Source organism: Trichosurus vulpecula, chromosome 7 (genome assembly GCF_011100635.1).
Source record: "Trichosurus vulpecula isolate mTriVul1 chromosome 7, mTriVul1.pri, whole genome shotgun sequence".
In the NCBI taxonomy this organism is placed as follows: domain Eukaryota; kingdom Metazoa; phylum Chordata; class Mammalia; order Diprotodontia; family Phalangeridae; genus Trichosurus; species Trichosurus vulpecula.
This window is the reverse complement of record NC_050579.1, coordinates 266,347,478-266,356,856: the sequence shown is the minus strand read 5'-3', so window position 1 is coordinate 266,356,856 and position 9,379 is coordinate 266,347,478. Positions and strand designations below refer to the sequence as shown.

The 9,379-nt window shown below is 48.3% G+C and overlaps 1 protein-coding gene across 3 annotated transcripts; it reads right to left on the bottom strand.

Annotated features, from left to right (window-relative positions):
- Positions 1–344: 344 nt before the first annotated feature.
- On the bottom strand, positions 345–8,937 carry ATAT1 (alpha tubulin acetyltransferase 1). 3 transcript variants are annotated; one of them, XM_036767167.1, is made up of 13 exons: positions 8,788–8,937; positions 8,261–8,321; positions 8,015–8,106; positions 7,787–7,847; positions 7,545–7,658; positions 7,259–7,360; positions 6,283–6,328; positions 6,106–6,174; positions 4,612–4,683; positions 4,185–4,428; positions 1,541–1,620; positions 983–1,025; positions 345–722 (listed from the first exon to the last, which is right to left on the bottom strand). In XM_036767167.1, exons 1-13 carry the CDS (start codon positions 8,892–8,894, stop codon positions 545–547), a joined length of 1,269 nt encoding a protein of 422 aa, XP_036623062.1. In that variant the 5' UTR covers positions 8,895–8,937; the 3' UTR covers positions 345–544. The 3 variants fall into 3 exon arrangements, with proteins under 3 accessions (XP_036623062.1, XP_036623063.1, XP_036623064.1); XM_036767168.1 differs by lacking the exons at positions 345–722; positions 983–1,025; positions 1,541–1,620 and adding an exon at positions 2,311–3,682 and having other exon boundaries at positions 8,788–8,923; XM_036767169.1 differs by lacking the exons at positions 345–722; positions 983–1,025; positions 1,541–1,620; positions 6,106–6,174 and adding an exon at positions 2,311–3,682 and having other exon boundaries at positions 8,788–8,917.
- Between the last annotated feature and the right edge of the window lie 442 nt (positions 8,938–9,379).

The following is a 9,379-nucleotide window of genomic DNA, read 5'->3' as shown; positions in this document are numbered from 1 at the left end:
GCGCTTGCGCGAAAAGCAAACGGGGCGGGGGAGGGGGCGTGCCCGCGCCTCGGGGGGAAGTGCACATGCGTGCTTGGTAAAGGCACACATTCCCGGGCGCAGCCTGAGAACCGGGGCAAAAATGTCAAATAAAGAGGAAGTAACGAGACGTGGCATCAGGCAGGTCTGGGAACGGAGACGCCCGACTCGGGAGAGTAGCAGGGGCCTAGGACTCATTGTATTTCCCACTGATTTTACAGTGAGAACAACGTTGAGGAAGTGGAAGTGACCCGCCAAGTCACCTGGGCAAAGGGTAACAGACCCCCAAGCGAAGCTGGCCAACACACCACACTGAAATCCGGGCTCCGGACCACCGGCCTTTAATATGAAAAAAAGTCCTCTGCCTAAAAATAAAACATGACGTGGGCAGATAAGCCAACTGGATGAGAAGGGGAAAGATGCCCGACTCTGACCCACCAACAGATGTCCCCGAGGGCGGGGCTCATGATTTCTCCAGAGGGTGGAGCCAAAGACCGCAGGCTCGGGGAGGAGATGAGGGTCCAGGTCACCAGGGCCTGGTACTTCGGTGCTCCTGGAGGTAGCCAATGAACCTTGCGTTGACCATGGACTCCCCCAGCTTCCATAACGGGGCTGGGGGCTGCAGGGCCTGTGGAGGGGCGAAGGGCCTGGTTCCCTCCCCATCTTGCTCCCCTGACACAACCTGCTGCCCCCTGTTGGTACACCTGTTAAGGTGGGATGGAGAGGAGATGAAAGTATTATACGGATGCTCATGTGGGGGATTTGGGGGGGAATCCTTCTAAGTGTTAAGAGGAATTAAGGAGTTATTTAGAAGACAAAAATTAAGAGGAAGTTTCTAAGATGTTAAGTGGGAAGAGAGCAACTGATAATGTTATGTGATCAGGAGAAAGAGCTTAGCAAGTCAGAAGATGGGAAAAGGAGAGTTAGAGGCAGGGATGGTGTGAAGGTACAAGTCAGACCTCACCTACTCTCTGTTTCTTGTTCTCTCTTCCTCTGTTCTTGGTTGCCTGTGGAAACAGGGTGTGTGTGTGTGTGTGTGTGAGTGTGTGTGCTCACACTCGTGTATATTTATGTGTTGCAAGAGAAAGGGAGTGGGCGTAATGTATATGGCTTGAGATTGAGGGGGGGTGGGAATGAAAAAGAATGTTAGAGCTGAAAGGGGCCTTATAACTTATATAAGGTAGCTGCTAGGAAATTCTAGGGATGTAGCCAGTAGAAGATCTACAGATCCCAAAGGTGGGCAGACTCTGGACTGCTGCCCCTCTCATTTTACAGGTGAGGAAATTTGGGCCTAGGGAAGAGACCCACCTAAAGGAAATTTATTAGGGAAGTGATCCAGTGACAGTCACACAGTGACAGAGGTAGGGTTCAAGTCAGGTCCTCTGACTTCAAATCTAGTCTCTGTCCAACGTACCATAAGGAAAGCCACAAAGTAAAATGACTTTCAGAAAATCATGACTAAGTCTAGAATACAGGTCTCTCAATTCCTAGACCAAGATTTCCCACAAGACCTTGCACTTACCTGTTTTGGGGGGTGAGTCGTCTGGCTCCCCATATCGACTGTAGTTGCAGTTCTGGGCCACCAGTCCTGGGGATGATCCCCTGCAGAAGAAATGGGCTATGGGGGAGGTAACAGGAAAGGGGCTGGAGAATGGAAAGATGGCGTGGGTAGCAACAGAAAGCTGTGGAGGTGTGGAAAGGAAGAGAAGGCATGCTAGTAATGATCACTTCTAAGCTTGTGGCAGATTTAGGTTGTTACTCTTTAGAGAGTAAATGGGAACACTGAAATGAAAAGGGCCTGGAGTATAGGATACCTTGGAATGCAGGAAGGCAAGTGGGTAGATAAGGCTAAATCAAGAGGGGAAAAGGTCTATGGGATATAGAAAGCATCACAGGATTATGGACTGAAGACTAGGAGATTCTCAAATCAGGGATGTGTAAAAGAGTGGTGACAAGTCTGGATATGGGAATAACTAAGGATGGGGAGGGAGGAGGGTTGCGGATAGAAATCAGAGGGTAGTCCACATGTGGAGATGAGTATCTAGACATCTAGTGATTATATGCAGATACAAGAGTATCCAGAAAATGGAGGGAAGGGAAAGGAATCCTAGATACTGAAACTCTGGTGATTCGACCAGTGAAAGATCTACAGATCCCAAAGGTGGAAGAAGCAGAGGCAGTGACAACAGGATCTCGGGGAGAGATCCTCAAATTCCCACAGCAAGAGACGGCTGGATAAATGAGGCTTTGTTTTGTTTTTCCCATTGAAAAATGTCCATTAGAAAACACACAAAAGGATGCACACTTTATTGAGACAACACTGGGATCGGGGAGAATCCTGCTCCCCAGGGATTAGGGACACATAGTGATCTACGGCACAGAGGATGTGAGAGAGGGGAGGGTTATACACCCTTCCAGGATATATGATTATACCCTGAGGGCCTGGAAACAGAGGGAGGAGATTCCTAGGTCAGTAGAAGGGAAGAAAGGAAAGCTAGAGGATAAGTAGTAGGTTGGGTAAGGAAGGGCCACAGGTTGGGAAAGGAATGATACACACTCATCTCAAGACAATCTGAGAGAACAAGCATACACCATCATCTAACTAGTTGTGTGGGAAAAATGGATGATGGGATACTAAGATCTAGTAGATCCTTGAGACCCAGGTTTATTTCTTTGTATATGACTAGAGGTAACCCCAAGAAAGATCCTCTCAGAGGATGCTGTTAAAGTGGTGGTAGTGGTGACTTCCCTGTGGAAATCCCAACAGGGCCTAATCCAGGTTTTAGAACAGGTCCTGTACAGAGATAAGCACTGAGGAGCCCAGATACAGCCCCAGTCGGCTCTCAATACACTAACTTTTGGAATTTAAGAGCTTTGCAATGTTGAGTGGTTCCCTTTGGGAATCAGGTTAATTTCTGAAGGATCTGTTGCCTAAAAATGGGCCACAAGGAAGCATGACTCCTTGGGGAGGGGTTGTGGAGAAGGGAGTTTAGAGGCCAAAGGAGTGTAATAATACTAATCTAAGGGGAAATCCAGCTCCAATGAATGGAAACAGGAACAGGAAATAGGAGAACTAGGCCACCTATACCTGTTTCTGGGACAAGGATCCTTGAAGGAAGTGGTAGAGGGGGGCTAAGTCTACTGTTTATTCTAGAATACAGACCTGGAATCTGTAAGGTAGGTTTTAAAATCTATCTTGATAACTGTATTTTATTATCTTTTCCATTGTAATCCTATTATTTTGTGTATTTAAAAAAATTATTCTGAGAAGGGGTCCGCAGGTGTCACCAGACTGCCAGAGGGTTCCATGACATAAAAAAGGTTAAGAACCCCTGTTCTAGAGGCTGGCAGGATCCTGGGTAGGTTTCAGTGTATCAGTGTTCATCCAACAGAGCTTCCACCTATTGGTTAGGAAAAGTGTTCAGAACCCGATTAGAGAATAAGAAGGCGTTACTCTTGGGATAATAAAATAGGGACGGGAATAGGGTATTTGTTGTTCTACTGCTGGATTAACCTAATGAGGGGTTAGGAGACTGGATTCTAGGTGTTAGGGCTCCACTGCATTCTGGAAGATTAAAGGGGAAAATGGATCCTTTCAAAATTAGGTGGTTAAGTGGGGAGGGATAACTATCAATATCTGTTATTTTCAGGGCGGGTGAGGGAACTGTGGAAGATATGGAGGGACAGGATGAAGGGAGAGGAAATGAGAAAAGAGAGAAACAGAGAATCAGAAATAAGACAGCCAAGGATAGAAATTAAAGAGAGACCCCCTCCCCTACCTGCAGACAAGTACCATCAGTATGCAAGGGAGAAGTAAGTAAAATGGGTACCATTTTCTCATCAATGTCATAAATCAAGATTCAAAAAACTTACTGCTTATTAACTTTCTACCAAAAGAAATCCCAGGTATTATTTACCTCTCTTCATTCTTATGATTTTAAAACTGTGCTTACATACTTTCTCCTCCCCTTCCCTGCCAAAGCAAACTATCCTTGGGATCCATCAAATCTTTGCCACTTCTTCCCTTCCCACAAGACATATCCAACACTCTCCACCCCATTCTGTCAGTTTGCAGGCTGGCCCCTTTTGATTCTAACACTTGTAACATCTCTTTTGACAGTTTCAAATCTCTTCCCAACTCTACCCCCATGCCAAGGTCTTATTACCTGGTACGCCTGCGTTGGGCTGGGCTGCCTCCAGGGTCAGTTGCAAGCAGCAGGCGGGCAGTAGGGTGTGGGGGGCAGAGGCGAAGAGATCGTAGTAGCTCTTGCTCTGGCAGAAAAGGGCGGAGGGGACCCCGGTCTGGAGAATTGCCCAGGCTGCTGGACCGTGGGGGTGGTCGGGCTGGAGGTGTAGCACGTCGAGGGGCTCTGTTCAAGGGCCATGGAGGCTCTACAGCCACCTTCAGAACTAAGGAAAAGAAAGAGACAAGGAAAAAGAAAAGATAGGAAGAGAGCCAAAGAGAGAAAAGAGAGTGTATACAATGCTATAGAGAAGAGACAGAGAGATGTCAGACCCTACATGAGGACTGACATTCCTCCTTTTTTTTTAACCCCTCCTTCCAGCCCCTGCCCTCACCCCAGCCCCTCTTACATTCTCGGTCACTAGAAGAATATGGTTTAATCTCTCCTTCTGCCTTCTTGGGGGGCAGCTTTCTGGCTGGAGCTGGAAGGAGAGGGCATATGGGCAGAATGAGCACCAGGGAACAAACCTTTTCGACAGCTCCCCTCTTCCCTTCACTGTGAAAAAAAAATGCCACTCCCTGATGTCATGGTTCTTCTATTTGCTGTTAGGATGTTGAGTCAACCTCCACCCCTAGAATCAGCTTCATGACGTGTCTACAAATTGACAGGGATACCCAAGGATGCTGGAACAGTTGGGAGGCAAACAAAAGGAGTATTCCAAGCAAGGAGTCAGGGGAGAGAAATAAGAAAGGAGAATTCTGGGAGATGCAGGAAGGACATAGCCACTGAAGCAGAGGGGTGGAACTTCTTACTGGTCAGAGGGTGGTGTCAGGCACCCTCGAGAATCTGGGGCAGTAGTATGGTTCCGGCCTGGGCAGTAAGGACCCTGGGTCCCTCTAGATGAGATGGACAAAGTCCGTGGTTAATCAGGAGTTAGTCTGAAGGGGCTGGGAAGGTCAGAGAACAACCTCTCTGTTTCGGCCACAGGTGAGGAAGAGATTTAAGTTCCATTTAAGGAGAAAGAGGAATGTGAAGCAAAGACTACAAAGGACGAGGAGCATATAAAAAAAGGAGCATGAGAGAAAAGTGACAATCAGATGACCACAGAATGACCTCACCTCTCCACTTGCTCCCTTCTGTCCCTCTCATCTGAAGAAACAGTTAACTCACATTATTTGCGGCAAATCACTTTCAATCTTTTATTGACTTTACTGCCTCTTCAGCTGACAATTTAAGCCTCTGAATATTACTGGCTTTTGATGTTGATGCGGTCACCAGCTCTGCTGACTTTCTCTCTCTTACACAGTCTGCAGCCTACAAGCCCTGAAAGAGCTAGAAGGGAAAGCCTTAGAAACCAGTCACTTCCTTGTATCCACTAAGGAAAAGTGTGAGATGATCAAAAAGCAAACTGAAAACTAATCCATCAGGCTGCGACTGTGCGACTCTGAGAGTGTCGGCATTCCGTGTGTGTGACATCTAGGGGGATTAGGATTCTGTACGCTAGAGTGGAAAGGTTTCTGGATAGTTTCTGCTGAGTGGCTTCATTGTAAGAGTTGTTTTAACTTTCACAAATTATGAGGGCACCTTAAATCATCCCATGATACAAAAGTGTATTCCAACTGAAGATGGCAAAGTGGCACTGTTGATGCCTCATAACCTAAGGGCTTCTGAGAAATCTGCTCAAAGAATACTGCCTTCAAGTACTATATTTCATCAATAATAAAACCAGAATGTTTAATTAAAAATCATGCCTGAAACAACTTGTCATATTCCCAGATATCAAAAGTAATCGTCTAAATGACTCTTGGAACTTTGAATGGCTTTCTTTCCCATTCTCGACAGCCATCCCATCACAGCTGCCTCTAAAATGATGTTCGACCTCTAAACTACAGATCAAGTTTACCATTGGGTGTGTTATCAACCGAGGCAGCGCGAGAGCGGCGAGTCGCCCTCAGAGAGGAAGCAGGGAACCCTGTGAGAAAGGAAGTGGGGGCTCCCTTAGTCAAGGGAGGGGCAATGGGACTAATGGACGTACCCTCTACCCCCAATTCTAGGACTGAGGAGGGAGAGGGAGACTCACGGTGCTGGTGGGCGAAAAAGCCTTCAAAGATCACAAAGTTGTTCACCTGCATGTTGGAATGAGAAAAATTAAGTCACTTATTCAGTCATTCAAAAACATAAAGGGAGTACACCCTATCGTACTAGAAACTTGGGAGGGGAAAAAATAATCCTAGCTAGCATTCGCAGAGCACCACGTGTGAGGCCGTCTCCAGGCATTTTACAAATATTATCTCCAGTCTTTACAACCATCTCGGGAGGTAGGTGCCATTACTGCCCTCACTTACAGCTGAGGAAACTAAGGCAAAAACAGGGGTGAAGTGACTGGCCCAGGGTCACACAGCTAGGAAGTGTCTGACGCCAGATTTGAATTCAGGTCTAGGAGACAAAGTCCTTGCACTATCCAAAAAGCGTTAAAGACATAATTCTTATTCTTGGGGTAATCATTATCATGATGAGAAAGGATACGTACACATACATGATAGATTGAAGACAAGTTACAAAACACAAGCTCAAGTGCAGGTTGTGCAGCATTAGAGATATGCCAAAAAGAGACAATTAGGACACTCGTTATTGGAATGAAGTGGATAGGCATGCTAGGAAAGAGCCTTCAAACAGCACTTGGAAAAAAGGACTGTGTACTGTAGGAAGACGTTCCAATTGCGGGGGACAGCTCGTGCAAAGGCAAGACTGAAATGATGAAGTTGTGTCTGGGTAACAGGGAAGACAAATCTGGCTGCAGCACGGGAGTCAAGATGAGGAGCTGATATGCATGAGGGCAAGATGGATAGAGAAGCTGGAAGCTTAGCACAGTGTCCAGCACATAGTAGGGAGCTTAATAAATGTTTAATGACTGACTGGAAAAGCCTTGGAGCAGAGTATAGATTGCACATAATAGAGATGAGGAAATGCCTGATAGTCCCCAGCAAAGAATAAATATAATTGGTGGGTTCTTCACTCTCATCTGTTCTAGGGTCACATTTCCCAGGGCTTCTAACCTGTGGCACTGTGGACTCCAGATTGTAGTGTTTATTCAAGAACCGCAGCAACTTCTCTGAGGGCCGGTCAATAGCTAGTTGGTGTGGTTCAACTCGTTCCTTCTGCAAGATAAAAGAACTTCAGAGGGTGGTACCAGACTGGAGAATAAATTTCAAGGGGCAGAGGGTTCACAGAAGCGTTTGGGAGTTCAGGAGGAGGCAAGTGGTCTAGAAGACGGGGACAATGGCACAGGGGACTTAAATCTGCAACCTGAAAGCACTTTAAAATTAAAGCTGGTAGTCATACCTCTAACATATACTGGAAAAGTTTCAGCCCATGGCCATGACGTTGCAGTGATTCATGGATATAAAAGTCCAGTATGCAAAGTGGCTCTACCTCATTATGAGCCCCACGATCATCCTGATGGGAGAGATGGATATGAGGTGAGAGAAGTGAGGAGGACTAGATGACTTACAGGGCAAAGGCATCTCTGCTTCACCCCACCCCCACCAGACTCAGAAACCCAACCATGCAATCCTGCAACTCACCAGTACAAAGAGTTTCTTATATCCAACTTTGAGAAAGCCAATAATAGCTCCTTTTCCAGCCCTGTGGGAAGGGGAGAGAGCGGGAGAACTCATAGCTTATCATGGAGAGGGAAGAAGAGGGAAAAGATGGGGAAAGAAGGAAAAGGAAGATTATGGAGCTAGAAGGCATTAATAAAGAGAAAGAATAGAGAGACATAACAGGATAGCACACTGGAGTCCAGCACTCACGGACGGGCTGAGGCATCCTTGAGCACATACATAACATGTCGGTTACTCTGCATTCTGGAAGCACTGGTGATGGGACCAGGAAGATGCTGCGCCTGATAAGGTGAAAGAGTTTAAGTACGTCCTTCTTAAGACCTCCCTTCATCCCTCTGGCCCCTTCAAAGCCTCTCTGGTCACTGGGGGATGGGGTCTACCGGCCCTCTTCCTGTCACCCTTCTTGGTCCCCATAAGGAGATCTCTTCCCAGTACCTTGGCTGACGCCTTTCCCAGTTCATCGACAACAGTCATGATTTGCTGCTGGAGATCAACACTGCAGAGAGAGGAGAAACAGGTCACTGGACCAGCCGGGGAACGGTTCTGGGGAAGGGGGAGCTAACTTTAATTCCAGATCCAGGTTTTCCCCTTCAAGCACCTCCGCCTTAAGGCTCTTTCACTCCTGATTTTTCACCTCCTTGTGGATCTGAGTAACTCCGCATCCTACCTTGGTGGAACTTGTGGGGATGAGGTGGACAGACACCAAAGGGTCCAAAGCCCTCTGCCAGCCCGGGGTGGTGGACTGGGCGGGGATCAGGGGGCATCCCCATCGTGTATCAAGCAGCACGCTCCACTCTGTAGTTGGGACCAAACAGTGGACTACATGGGATGAAGGGTCACGGAACCATGCATCGCCCTGCCTCTACCCTTTGACTTGGGGTGCAGGGTCATGGGGAGAGGTTGGGGCGAATGTGGGTGAGGCAAGGAGGGGCGTGGTCGGCGGATGAGGGGTGAGAGGTCACCGAGCCGAGGTTGTGGTTCCGGTTCGACGGGCCGGAGCACGGAGGTGTTGGTCCAGTATAGTAATCGGCTCCGGGAACAGGGCGTCCACATCGAACGGGAACTCCATGGCCCATTGTGCGCTCCTGGACACGCCCCCTACATGGCATTTCCGACCCGGAGCCCCGCCCCTTCCGGCTCTCTACCCACTAGCGGCAGCCGGGTTGGGTAGCGCTAGCTACACCTTCTGCTTCTTCCTTCCTCCAGCGTCATAGCAACGGACCGGCCGATCCCAGCCCCGACGGACATCCTGTCCTTCCACAACGCCGGCGGTGCGGCCGAGTGACCCTTTCTCCCCTCTCCCTCCCACGGCAGTCTTCCTTTCCGCTCCGGATCCTAGTAACCAAGTCATCCGACGGCCCCATCGCGCCCCGTTCCGCCCTCCACCACCCTCCGCCAGCCCGATTTTCTTACACATCTGCCCTAACTGGAGAAATCAGTCTCAGAACGACATTTGATCTGCACGTGTGATGTCCCCCACGCCGAGAACCCCCAAGGCAGAGCCACTGATACACAGCTCCCTCTGAAATGACGTGGGTGGAGAGTGAAGCTCCA

Bases quoted from the DNA above. Each gene is read 5' to 3' on its own strand.
- ATAT1 (XM_036767167.1), bottom strand. From the start codon at position 8,894: ATGGAGTTCCCGTTCGATGTGGACGCCCTGTTCCCGGAGCCGATTACT. The intron at 8,322-8,787 runs GTGACCTCTCAC...CTCTCTCTGCAG, and splicing joins GGAACCACAACCTCGGCTCG to TGTTGATCTCCAGCAGCAAA. The intron at 6,175-6,282 runs GTGAGTCTCCCT...CCTTTCTCACAG, and splicing joins CTTTTTCGCCCACCAGCACC to GGTTCCCTGCTTCCTCTCTG.